Source organism: Fusarium oxysporum, chromosome 8 (assembly GCF_000149955.1).
Source record: "Fusarium oxysporum f. sp. lycopersici 4287 chromosome 8, whole genome shotgun sequence".
NCBI classification, from domain to species: Eukaryota; Fungi; Ascomycota; class Sordariomycetes; order Hypocreales; family Nectriaceae; genus Fusarium; species Fusarium oxysporum.
The window spans coordinates 3,094,171-3,106,638 of NC_030993.1; the positions used below are offsets into that span (position 1 = coordinate 3,094,171).

Below are 12,468 nucleotides of genomic sequence, written 5' to 3' on the forward strand. Positions count from 1 at the left end.
AAGTAAGAGATTCATGAGCCTGGAAGATGAAACAGATGTTGCCAAGTTAGGCTGCTTTGGTTCTCCAGAGGAAGCGTGGTGGAAAATGTTTCAACTCCTTATTCCTGGCGCGCAGAACACAGACTTGGAAGTCTTGAATGTCTAGTATTTCCCTTTAAGTCTCAGTCTCTCGAAGCGCTTGTAAACCTAAAGAATACACAGATTATGTCTACACCGACTCCTTCGATATTCCATGTATGAGCTTTCCCGAGGTGTCTTTCGAGTTGGACCAGCCTGTCATTTCAGCCTCAACTGTAGAAGAAGGGTGCGTATTGTTATTGCTCTGCGAAATTCACCCCGAACTTTCCATGTTAAAGAGTTAGAGCTTACTCGATGAACAGTCCAACGATCGAGAATGATGTTCCGCGGACTGCGATGCCAGATATGAATCAAGGATCCATTTCAGACAGTATACCTTCATACACAGCTCACTTACCTTTATTGGGTTCAAATATTGCACAGGAATTTCAATCATACAACCATTATTTGCAGAAGTCGATGCCATCACCTGTAGCCCAATCGCAAAGTCTTGGTTTTAGTTCGCCAACTTCAACACGGACGCGATACCCTTCGCAAGGTTCAGAACCCGTAGATTCAAGCCGGGAGCAGAGACTCTTACGCCATATCCAAATGCTTAGAGAGAAGTACTTAGATGCAGAAACACGAATCGCGTTCTTACAAGAAACCACTCGCAACACGCTGGCTCAAGTTGGTCTGGCTGATTAGGTTATCGAAAACCTCTTGGCTTCCGACAAAGGTCTCTCGGATCATATCTACGAAAGTCTGTTTGAGGTTTCGACGCTTCTCTCGAACGTTAGGACGGGCTTGAGATAATCAACAGGCAGATTTGATGGAAGACCAATATTCTCTAGTTTTGCTATCTAGTTGACTCCATGGGGCTTGTAGACGATCTCGTTGAAGGAATTGAGGCTATGTTTTTCGAGAGCCTGCTAGATTGAAGCAAAGAAGTTTCTCATGCCAAAGCTCTTTCTATCCATGTACTTGCTGCTTCTCTCTCTCTCGTCTTTGACCCTCCAAAACAGGCTTCCGTCATAACAGGCTCTCAGGTCATCTTTTTTCACGACCCCATCCTCTTGGAGAAGCACATATGTTGTCCACCACTCCATAAAAGCAAAGGTCCAACCAGCTGGGTCCGCCGCACAGCGATCCTTCGCCCATAATCTCCAGAGGTCATCGGCAGTCAAACCTCCCTCACCTGAGGTATCGAACCGCTGAAACATCTGCTCGAATCTCTCGGGGCTGAAGTTTCCATCAAAGTCGAAGATGCCTGTATCAGAACCATGCTTGGCCTTGTGGATGTCATTGACATAGATGCGGAACAAGGGGTCAGGCAGCCAACTATGACCGAGCCGTGTTGGATATGAAAAGAAGATAGGGATGAGAAGAGAGCCTGTTGAGAAGAAGAGGCCGAAACCGAGCTCGCGGAAGCCATTGTAGACGTCCCATGGGTTGATGATGCCGTCATTGTCGCGGTCCCAGAATTGAACGTGTTTCTGGAGAGGGCTGAGCTTTTCGTCTTTGGAGTTCACGATTGCTGCAGATGGCGTTTCAGAATGATCTGAGCATACTTTAGCAAAAGTACTTTTGGTATAATCGTTGCCAAGTCTGTTGGGCGTAGACTGTGAGATGTCGTTGTGGTACTCAACCATGTTGACATTGGCACTTTTATTTCTAATCGAAGAAACGCAGACACCAGTTCCAATAGCGGGAGTAACATCAATAGATAATCTTTGAGTTGCATGAACCATTGATATAAGGGAAAGTCATTGCTGTCTCACTGTCATTATGCTGTGGCTAACCTTGAGACACCGTTTACGAGCAATTGACGTAATTGTAACACGCACATCTCGAGCTTCCAACATGTGATTCTACCCAATTCTGATATCAATGATCCGCTGATAATAATAGAAACATATGGATATTTTCCTGTAAGCTGATCTGACACCAAGAATGTCGCGTATTTTGGTACTGTGATGGTTGGCAATATCTTCCACTACCATGATCCCCCCCTTTCCCCCAGGGTATTACACGACGGGCTATAACACTCCCCAAAGAGAGCCACATTCCCGCCCCGCATCACTATGATCACAAACATGCGAGAACCGATACTAGGTGTCTACAGAAATGGCAAACGATTTCTTTGCTTTTATAATGGTAAGTTTAGTAAAGAGATATTTAGATTCTTTACTGGATCATCTATCTTTGGGAATACGGGATATTCTTTTCTTTATCCTTCCTTATCTGAAGTGATCAGTGAAACAAGAGCCAGGAATAAAAATTCTCTATGCAACTCTATCAATACGGCAAAAAAGAAAATAATTTCAGCGAGAATAATGAGATACCACTTGCCGATAACGACATAGCATACCAGCGTTAACATAACAATAAGAATTCAAATATCTTCAGCAAGTCTTCACAGAGCTGTCGCCAAACTTTATAAAACGAACCCTGTCTAGGTGGTTATTAAAAACCAGAACGATATCCAGAAGCGCAGCCAGAAGCGCAAACCGCTATCGTTAGGCCTCTTTGGGTAGGATTCTCAGTAACTTCTGTAAGTTAAGGAAATATCATCATAAGGATTAGGATCAATTTGATATAACTTAGGCTAGACTTGCATAAACTCATCACTTCAAGTGGTCAAAATATACGATTCTTCTTGGGTCCCCCTGACTTCTCTCTCTGCCTGCGTTCGCCTCACGTTACTGATCAAAGAGACTAGTGAGAGAGGCTTTTATTCAAATTAAACAGATATTGGTAGTTTATTTACTTGTCAATCATTGCATATTCAGCACACTCATTTAATTGTCCATCATGAGCATTATCTCCCGTGGGAAACTTCCTTTCCACAGAGTACTCTTCCACTCCAAAGATTCATCCTCATACTCTGGCTTCGATAAGCAAAATTCTCCCAAGACTCGGTTACCTCCATCCAAGTATATGGTACCGAGATAGAAGCACATTGAATCGGCAACAGACAGAACCTCTTTCGCATGATCGAAGCGAAATCTCCCAAAACATGCCTGGCTTCCATCTTTGTATCGAAACAACAAGCCGGATATTGAACTGATCCCTTTCTGAGATTGTTCTCTGCAGATCTGAACCTCTTTAACAGCATCGAGCGAGACTTCTGAGGTCTCAACTGGATCTGTTTCGGATCCGGGAACAAGTACTGCTGGCAAGGGATCCTTGTCACTTCCTTCTACAGTTGGCGATGCGAGCAAAGAAATGCCGTCAAGACGAGGGCTGAGGTAGACTAGCATTGGAATGTCCGGCGACTCTTTGGCTACGCATTTCCACTCGCTGTGTGGTGAGTTGCTTCTTCCCATGGTAAGTGTTCGCGACTGATTGGTGACCAGCTAATACGAGTCAGCTTCAAGCTTCAAGTGGGTTACGGTGTGTCTAGTCTTACCACTACCGCAGTCTCGTTGGCAGTATCTGATGTCTTTGGTCGTCTTTCATCTTCAGACGTATCCTTTTCGTCTGCTTCCTTCTTTGTGCGCAACCAGACTTGTCCAAGACGTTCACCGGGGTTCAACGGATGGTAAGTCCAATGAGGGGATGAACTTGCGGTCGAATCATCTGAATTTTTCTTGGCCAACTTGTGCTTCGCCATTTCGTCCAGCTCACGATAAAAGGCCAAGGACTCTTCAGTCTTGTGCGTATGAAGATCGACCAGCTGGTCCTTATACCAACAAGCAGAATATCCTGTGATCTCAGGCTCGTTGAGCTCCAAGGCCACCATTCGAGCTTCGATAGTCATACCAAGACTTGAAGATGAGTCTTTTGTGACGTGGTAAGCCATGCTCTTCAACGCATCTGGGGCCATAGGATACGGCCAACAAACGGTGGGATTCAACGGAGCGGCAGCGAAACTGCGCAATTTGAGGCCCTGCCTTGACATTAGAACTGTAACTGTGGATCAAAGGTGCAAAGCTTACATCGTCTGAGAATGAGAGGACTTTGCTGGTGATCGGGAGTGTTCGCCACCAGCCTGAACTACCTTGTGCCGATGTAACAGCTCCAGGATCATTAACGATCTGGCGAATGCCGAGGTGATCTTCTGAGATGAAAAGATGATTCTCTTCCTGACCCTGAAACTCTCTCCAGAGTAATCGACTTCCCGGCTGCGGCGTGTTCGACAAGGAAGCTACATACTCAATTCCGTCCAGGTCGAGATGAGTCGCCCATACATCCTTCAATGGCTCAATCGTGCATTGACTCGACTCAGAGACACGAGACAGCGAAGATATCGCATAATGAAGGACTAAATGTTTGTTCACCATCAACAGTATCTCTGGTGGTAGATCTGCGAACTTCTGACTCATGATCCGGTGTAAGCGATTCAAAATCCACTCCCGTCGCCGCTCATCTTCCTGAACTGAGGGCTCGTAAGAATATCGGGCAACTTGCACAAATGCTCTCTTATCAAGGCCGAATGATGAAGCTATCTCGGAGCATTCAACGTGATACCCGATTGTCGCACATGATTCGTGATCACTTGTGCAGCGCCTGAAAGTTGCGCGAAACTTGTTATCGTTGAAGGAATCGCACGATTCAAAAGCAACTGTTTCGGTGCCACCAGATGCTCCTTTCAGAGAATTAGTATTGTTTCTTGACGTTGGAGGAATATGGAACTGACTGGCTGTGATGAGGTCGCCGGGCTTAATCGTAAAGCGGCACCATCCACATCGACGACTAACACAGTAAGACGGATAAGGTATCATAGGAGGAAGAGGATTAACATAATTCAGTGCATGCCACTCCCACCCTTCAGCGAATTCCATCCATTCCAAATCCATTATTCGATCAATTCGGCGGATTTCCTCAGAGCTGAGTCCTCCAATGTAGTCCATGAAGGAAATACGAGTGGCTTGAGGCTGAAGGGAGCTAACTGGGTATAAATAAGCCAACCAACCTGAGCTGAACTACAGCAATTGAATTGGATAGACTATTTGATGATATCACGTGGCTTCATCTATCCAACGTAAGAAATAAGACGGAATGAGAAATAAGGGGAATTCTTTTTGCTATATAGCCTGATACCTACTTCAACAGTGCACCATTGCCAAGGCGAATGTATAGATGCGCGATACGTGTAAGCTTACGCCCCCATTCACAAGAATGCGTTGAGACTACTGGGCAGTCCATAGATACTATTATCTTACACGTAATTCTTCAAAAACTTGATACTACGCTCTCCTAGTTATTGTCTCTTGCTGGTTCAAATAGCCGATTGTGATACGATATGTTCGCTGCTTGCTTGCCGTATCTTCTTGAGTGTCACAGTCTTGGCTAATATGCGGTTGGCGTGGCCAAGACTGGTTATAACCGGACCTTCGTCCGTGGTAACACTCCATTGGGAAGAACCCCCTCAATAATGTCATTGGGTCAGGGATGGACTTGTCATTGAGGAAACCCACATCTTATTGTGCTCATGCGAGTTTGTGAACAGGCCCTTCCTTGTCTGTATTGGAGCTGGGACAGGAAGTGGCAGATTTATAACTATCACACCCGAGCTTTCAAGGCTTCGGAATACATTATGGACAAATTCAAAGGACTTGTATTACTTGTTGAATATCGACTGCTTTAATGCTTGCAAGAGCTGCCGTGAAGCCATACTCGTGGGTGAAGGAATCTCCGTTGTCACACAAGGACCATGCCACTCTTGCGTGATGACTCTTGGAAAATGTGAAGTGTCTCGATGTTGTTACTTTCAGAGGACGATTGCAACAAATGAACTGAGTATACTGAGGTGTTTCCCAAGCTTGGGACGTCGAATGAAATGAGTTGTATGCGTGAACAGATAGGTAGATAACTTTCAGAAGCCTTGTAGTCAGACCACGCAGCACTGGACAGTGCTAGTTACTTCCTATATCTGAAAAAGATGCAGGACGACGGACTTCTCATGCATGCGTTGATTAATGGTATCTGAGTGACATGATTTGCATATATGGATGGCTGTTGGTGTTGTTGGTTGATATCCTCGTGACGGTCAGTATCAGACCATATTTAACCAAACATCAGATAGCTCTGCTCTAATACGATAAAGATTTCAGTGTTAGATAGATACTTGAGGCTTGCATACTTCTAGATGTCATTCAAGATGATAGATAGATGAAGATAGATATGAATATTAAAGACCAAGAGGTCAAAAATGCAAAAGAGAAACTCCGGTACAGGGAATCGAACCCTGGGCTCCGCGGAACTGATCCCTCAGCTGCAAGTTGAGAGCGCGAAATGTTAGCCACTACACCATACCGGACGCTAATTGGTTGAGATCAAGTTTTGCTATTCTATCATATGATCCCTACACAATGCTAGGAGCTTCAAGACTCAGGTTCTTTCTTGATCGTCATACTCATCAAACGCCAAAGTCTTATATCTCGTGATGATGTGGAGAGTCAGTATGATCAGGTTTCTATATATTATGCATGGTCTATCAGAAATCGTAATCTTGCACACCTGCTAAAGCATCGGAGAGGTTGGCAATATTTGAATGACAATGGTGAAAGAGGTTCAAGATAGAGTGAGATCCAGTGGGTATTTGTATTTAGAAGTCTTAGTAGATATCAAACTCCAACATAGATTATTCCCAGAAATAAACACAGTTCACTGATCTTGATCCCATCATTATCCCCGGCTCAAAGATTAATCAAGATATGTGACTGATTAGAACCAGCATGATATCTGGGATAGGTTAGACCAAGCAAGTAATTAATCCGTCAGCAATTTCTGCCATTCGTCTGAACACAAGTCGGCGCGGATTAATCTCCCGTGTTGCCAGGAGGTAGACGGGCTTGTTGCCGATGCCACAATCAAAGGCAAAGGTCCACGCATACGCGAGGCTCTCCTCGAACAACAGCCAATCTACTCCCGGCATGATTGAGAATCAGAATATGCCCAAGACAGACCTCTCATGCAGAAAGCCCAAATCTGCTTGCAATCAGGACAATTTCTTTTGCATCAGATCAGCCAGCTCGTCAAGCAGCTCCACGGTCTCGGCTGGGCTTGCGATCCAGGCTGTTGTTCCGACACTTCTCGCCTTGAAGTCATTTGATCCAGCACTCAAGAATTGATCGCCTACGTGCAGTGTGTTCTCTCCGCGAATGGCGCCACCATTCTCCTTGCTACCAAACCACTGCTGGCAAACAGTCACACCCCAGCTCTTGTCACCAATATCGACAAACACATCATTACCTCCGTTGAATGCACAGAATGGCACGCGGCGTGATTGGCTCGCCACTGAAGGTGGAATTGGAGGAGAGTTGGGTCGGTGCTTGGTTGGGCGCTCTTCGCTGGATCCGAGACTACTGAGCTCCAGGATGCGCTGAACAACAAGAACAGTCTCCTCAAGGCTCTCACGGGCGATGCGAGTACCTGGCGTCTTGGGGATAATACCGACAGCACGGTCCTTGCGCATGATCATGGCAGGCAGGTTCAAGTTGTTGACACAGTCACGAAGGGCACCTTCGGCAACATCCAGCAATCTTGTAATGTCAGCATCCGACCATGAGGCCATCTCGGGTGTCAGCCACTGAGTGCGCGGGACAGGAGCGAGCTTGTAGGGCGAAGAAGGTGAGTACTCAAACAGGTAGTTTGCTTCACCTCCCATGATGACGATGTTTTGCTTCTGAATAGGATCCAGATCAGTTGACTCCGTAATTGCGTCAAGCAATCCATGGAGGCGCTCATAGTAGCGATCGGCAGATGTGTAACCAGCAGCCGTGACAATACCAATCTTGATGTTTTTTCGTAGGAGGTCTGACAGACATTAGTTTGCAGTTTCGACTTTTGTGCACCAGCTTACCGAGAAGACGGGGAATCACAGGACTCGATGGCTCAAGATTGAACCCATCGTCATACAAGGTCACATCACCATCAAACGTGGCCAACTGCAGTGATCCATTTGTTACAGCCATGGACTGGGCTGAGTTGAGGATCTGTCTGACATCGTTGAAGGATGGAGCAACAAATCTTCGTGATGAGATATACCGTTTTCTGTCCTGATACTTGAAAGCTGCTTCCAGTGGCAGGCGGGTGAAGAAAGGGCCCGCAGTGGGAATCAGCATCCGCAACTTGGACGGGAGCATGGTATCATCTTGCTGACGGCTAACTTTTGGGAATCAGATATGTTTGCTATGAAGGTGAGTACGAAGGCTTACTGTGATCATCAATCATGAGCTCAACGTCACGCATAATCTCAGCGTAACGGCGGTGAGCCTCTTCGGCCATCTGAGTAACACTAGGTCCATCTCCAAAAACGCCAGTGGGCTGAGAGTAAAGAACGAAAGGAACAGCTAGAAGACCCTTGACCCATTCTGCGATTCGAGTTAGCTGGCTGAGTCTGATGTGAGGCGTGGATAGTGGGACATGGGATGCGGGGAGATGGAAAAATGATGAATCAGAGAGACTGTTTAGTGTGTAATTAATTCCGTGATATCTGGGACAAGTAGAGTCCAACATACCAATAAATTGGTCTCTTCGGTGTGTCTTGAGAGCATCTGTTTGCTATTGTGAGCTTGTGTAACCATGAGTGTTTGGATGACAAGAAGGGAGGCTTGAGGTGGGGTTATTGACGGCTTAACTTACACTCGACACGGTAACGGGTTGTCATTGTTGCAGTTGGTACAAGGTTTCAGTTGGTGTTGAAGGAGTAAAAGATACTTTGTAGGATGATGAATTTGTAAGATGGAAGAAAAGGAGGAGAAGTTGTTTGCTGTCTGTTGTTTGTCTTTGATAAGATGAGGGGAGGTGAGAGACGGTGTGACCTGCACTTGCCTGACCTAGGTAAGTAGGAGGAGGTACTGTAATCTAGACCTCGTCGTACCTGCCCTACCTCCAAATCCGGGTGACGTACGGGAGCCGCCGCAGCGTTGAGCGGGGAACGCCGACCGCTAAGATAGCCCAAAGCTGTAGGGGACGATCGATTTGATTGGTTCGGGATATTCATGGTACCCCTGTCAATCTCTCCTGCATTACGGCATTCACATTGATGAGATCTCGCACACTGCAACTGGGATACCCTAGACTATGCAGGAGTTTCACCATTTTCCCTTCTTGCATGATGAACTAATACGATGAGTCTATGGGCTACTAAAGATTATTCTTGATTGAGCTTGTTTTTAAAGACTGGCTAAGATTTGGTGCGTATGGCACTCTAAGTAGTACACCGATTATACACAGGAACTGTAATTCACAGCCAAAAGTCAATGTCAGGAGAGCATTAACTCACAAGCAGCAAAGTATAGCACAATATATGCGGCTGACAGAAGCCATACCTATGCCTAAAGGGCCTACAGATAGCCTATGCATAACTGTAATCTCACTGCAGATCGGCAATGTGTAAATCGTCCACATTGGCCCTCATTGCTATAGTGGCTCACGAAAGTCGGGTACTTATGCACATCTCAAACTATTGTCAATCCCCGGCACAAAACCTGATGCGGTGAAACGCCCCCAAATCAGTGTAATTCCGTGGCAACAATGCACATGGGGCATCGGTACCTGGTCATGCTTCTTTCCTATTCTCGTCCCGTTTCATCATGTTGTTAACAATGGCGATGTTACCGTGAACTCGACGACGGCAGCAGGCGAAGCACAGTATAAGACCAACTTAACAAGATCCGAATACTGTAAATCGATCATCGTCGATAAAATATTGTGGAGAGATGAGGGTAAAGCTTGGGAGTTCTCTCCCGTCAGGAGACAAGCATGTAATAAATCTCGACCACATCGCCAAGCCTCACTATACGGACAAGCTTTAACAGGGCGTCAGTGTCTATATACCGATATGGGAAGATAATGTAGCTTGGGCTAAAGAGACCCCAAACTCATAGCCCAGCTAAAGACCGGATACCCTCGATTCTTCGTCCCTCTTGTCGTCGACGAACTCGCAGAACGATTACTCACATGGACTTCTGAGTTACCTTCAAGATTTCTTACAACCGAATTTCGGGACGAGCTGAGGCAGTCGTTGAAAGAGCGCGGACGATCGGCAATGCTACTGACAGCGTGCTGCTATGCCAAAGATCTTCAAGGATATCTAGAAAGGCAGCGAATGAGAGCATTCGTCTTCGTAGTTGACTTCGACGGTAATATTCGTCCTGTGAAAAAGTCAGAGAACGGAAGTGACTTGAACGAAATCTACGTGGTCGTTTACCCTCAACAAGGAGAAAAAGAGGCCAAAGCATTCTGGCAACATACCGGCTATGGTATCTCGAGTCGAAGAGCGACGTATTAGCTAGAGAATGCCCCTTTTTTCGAATCGGGGCCGGGAATTGCCTGAGGCCATTCTTCCAATCCAGGAGGCCAGAGAGGCCAAGATTGCCATGAAACAACGCATTGCAGACTCGCTTAGTACCAAAGACAACAAGTTGAAGAACAGCGATGTGTTATTATATCCCACCGGCATGTCGGATATTAGCCATATCCATGATATTATCAGCCTTTACACTACAGCGAGAAAGAGGACCGTTGCGATCTTCGGGTACGTCAAAGACAAACCTGATAATTAACCAGACTAACGACGAATCCGGATTTTAATATGTTGATACTTTCAAAGTCTTAAGCAAGATCCACGGGTACGAGTGTAAACTCTATGACGCTACACAATCCGACTTAGAAACTCTTGAAGAAGACTTGGCCTCAGGTCTGCAGCTATGGGCCCTCTTTACAGAGTTCCCTGGCAACCCACTCCTTGGCTCTGTCGATCTAGAGCGAATAGAAAGGATATACGACGAATACGACTTCTTGTTCGTGGTTGATGACACAGTCGGTACATCGGTAAACGTCGACGTTATCTCACATTGCGATATTGTATGCACAGGCTTGACAAAGATGTTTAGTGGGAGATGCAACGTCATGGGAGGAAGCGTGGCCCTGAAACCAAACGGCGGAGCCCGTTGGGATATAAAGAGGCGATTAAAGGATCGCTATATCAACACCAACTTTCCGCTGGATACGATTGTTATGGAGAAAAACAGCGCAGACAGATTTCGAAGAGCGAGTTATCAAAGCCAGTCAAAATGCACAACACATTGCAGATATACTTCGCAAGCACAGTTCGGTTGGGCAAGTCTATTATCCCAAGGGAAGCCCGACACAACAACTTCACGAGAAATACAAACGTCCAGGAAAGGGGTATGGATATCTGCTGTCTATTCGTTTCAAGACTCCAGCAGCTGCCATCGCGTTCCACGACGCTCTTGATGTGGCAAAAGGGCCAAGTTTGGGGACCAATTTCACTCTAGGTTGTGCATATACGCTCTTCGCGCATTACGACGAGCTTGAATGGGCTGAGGAGTATGGTGTTGTTAAGCATTTGGTACGAATCAGTGTGGGGATCGAAAATGAGAGATTCTTGGACGAGGTTATCAAGACAGCTCTGGATGCAGCTGAACGAGCGAGTAAGAAACGAAAAGGATGTTGTGACCTAACTAGAAGAGACGTTTCGTGAAGATTGAACATTCGGCTTTGCTCAGTCTTAAATACTCAAAAACGCAGAAATCAGTCATCAAAACCTAATGTGAGCCGGTTGATTCCTGTGCCAAGGAGGGCACAACCGTCTTGCCACAACTAATAATACCAAGATTAATCTACAGCTTTACAGGTCGTAGTATGTCAGTAGGCCTTGAGAAAGTATTTACAACTCGCTGAATACCCTGCCGAGATTCCTAACGGTAAGTACAAGACTTATGATAACTTCAAACCAATCTTTGGAAGACTGTACGCGAACCCCACGAAATATCGGGGGTCGTTCGTCATTGATATATACTAATTCCTTCCAACACTTCACCGTCCGAAGAAGAGGCTGTCCCTCCTCAGCCTCAGTTACTGACCTTGCTACAGATGTCTCCTCCTGTGTGACCCTTAGCCTCGCCTACGTACGACTCATCCGAGATGACCCCAATGACAAACACAAATTCCTCGCCGGCAGCTCCCTCGACATAAGTACAAGACTCGAACTCTCCATCTACGTCTTTCCCCGAGGTCTCAACCGCTCCGGCGGCGTGACAGGCTATAATCCTGTCGCCCACAACTGGAAATCCATCTTCGGTTCCACCACGACCTCTTATTTAACAGAGTATTGAAGAGGGTGTGAAGGAGGAGTGTATTTCTGTGAGTGTCCTGATCAATGAGAAAATGACGGAATTTACTTGAGAGAGGAGGGTGGACCCTTATTCTTAACTGCCCACGGGATATGAGAGACCGCCTCAAGTCTTGGGAGAAATTCGACGAACCTACCTGCTTGACCAATAAGTAGTACGAGACCAGTCTACTCTCTTCTGTCACATTCAACATCACGAACTTAACTGTCTCTCCCTTTTTTATCATCTCTAATTGTGGTTACAGGCAATGTTTCTGCGTTGTACCACTGGGAGAGAGGCATACTCACCCCTTCAGCGCGTC

General features: G+C 46.1%; 4 protein-coding genes and 1 non-coding gene across 6 annotated transcripts; 1 reads left to right on the forward strand and 4 right to left on the reverse strand.

Annotated features, from left to right (window-relative positions):
- Positions 1 to 152: 152 nt before the first annotated feature.
- FOXG_03637 (uncharacterized protein) lies at positions 153 to 1,888 on the reverse strand. The gene has a single exon (XM_018381442.1). The coding sequence runs from the start codon at positions 1,806 to 1,808 to the stop codon at positions 990 to 992; it is 819 nt and encodes a 272-aa protein (XP_018237932.1). The 5' UTR covers positions 1,809 to 1,888; the 3' UTR covers positions 153 to 989.
- Positions 1,889 to 2,775: 887 nt separating this feature from the next.
- On the reverse strand, positions 2,776 to 4,918 carry FOXG_03638 (uncharacterized protein). The gene is made up of 4 exons (XM_018381443.1): positions 4,700 to 4,918; positions 3,999 to 4,648; positions 3,470 to 3,949; positions 2,776 to 3,416 (listed from the first exon to the last, which is right to left on the reverse strand). Exons 1-4 carry the CDS (start codon positions 4,911 to 4,913, stop codon positions 2,859 to 2,861), a joined length of 1,902 nt encoding a protein of 633 aa, XP_018237933.1. The 5' UTR covers positions 4,914 to 4,918; the 3' UTR covers positions 2,776 to 2,858.
- A 1,310-nt stretch (positions 4,919 to 6,228) lies between these two features.
- Positions 6,229 to 6,322, reverse strand: FOXG_18608. Its single transcript has one exon. It is a non-coding gene; the product is annotated as a tRNA-Glu (tRNA).
- A 213-nt stretch (positions 6,323 to 6,535) lies between these two features.
- On the reverse strand, positions 6,536 to 8,852 carry FOXG_03639 (IMP-specific 5'-nucleotidase 1). Of its 2 annotated transcripts, none has more exons than XM_018381444.1 (5): positions 8,650 to 8,852; positions 8,526 to 8,561; positions 8,223 to 8,378; positions 7,868 to 8,173; positions 6,536 to 7,821 (listed from the first exon to the last, which is right to left on the reverse strand). In XM_018381444.1, the coding sequence occupies exons 1-5, from the start codon at positions 8,672 to 8,674 to the stop codon at positions 7,004 to 7,006; spliced, it is 1,341 nt and encodes a 446-aa protein (XP_018237934.1). In that variant the 5' UTR covers positions 8,675 to 8,852; the 3' UTR covers positions 6,536 to 7,003. The 2 variants fall into 2 exon arrangements, with proteins under 2 accessions (XP_018237934.1, XP_018237935.1); XM_018381445.1 differs by having other exon boundaries at positions 8,223 to 8,470.
- A 1,455-nt stretch (positions 8,853 to 10,307) lies between these two features.
- FOXG_03640 (uncharacterized protein) lies at positions 10,308 to 12,149 on the forward strand (the record flags this gene model as incomplete). The annotated part of the gene is made up of 4 exons (XM_018381446.1): positions 10,308 to 10,546; positions 10,629 to 10,875; positions 11,048 to 11,465; positions 11,908 to 12,149. 4 exons carry the CDS (start codon positions 10,308 to 10,310, stop codon positions 12,147 to 12,149), a joined length of 1,146 nt encoding a protein of 381 aa, XP_018237936.1.
- Between the last annotated feature and the right edge of the window lie 319 nt (positions 12,150 to 12,468).

Excerpts from the sequence above, each read along its gene's own strand:
- FOXG_03637 (XM_018381442.1), bottom strand. The coding sequence starts at position 1,808 with ATGGTTCATGCAACTCAAAGATTATCTATTGATGTTACTCCCGCTATT.
- FOXG_03638 (XM_018381443.1), bottom strand. The coding sequence starts at position 4,913 with ATGGACTACATTGGAGGACTCAGCTCTGAGGAAATCCGCCGAATTGAT. Across the intron at positions 4,649-4,699 it reads CGGCGACCTCATCACAGCCA|GAGCATCTGGTGGCACCGAA; the intron begins GTCAGTTCCATA and ends ATTCTCTGAAAG. Across the intron at positions 3,417-3,469 it reads CCAACGAGACTGCGGTAGTG|CTGGTCACCAATCAGTCGCG; the intron begins GTAAGACTAGAC and ends GACTCGTATTAG.
- FOXG_03639 (XM_018381444.1), bottom strand. The coding sequence starts at position 8,674 with ATGACAACCCGTTACCGTGTCGAGT. Across the intron at positions 8,379-8,525 it reads CCGAAGAGACCAATTTATTG|AATGGGTCAAGGGTCTTCTA; the intron begins GTATGTTGGACT and ends CTCGAATCGCAG. Across the intron at positions 8,174-8,222 it reads GCTCATGATTGATGATCACA|TTAGCCGTCAGCAAGATGAT; the intron begins GTAAGCCTTCGT and ends GATTCCCAAAAG.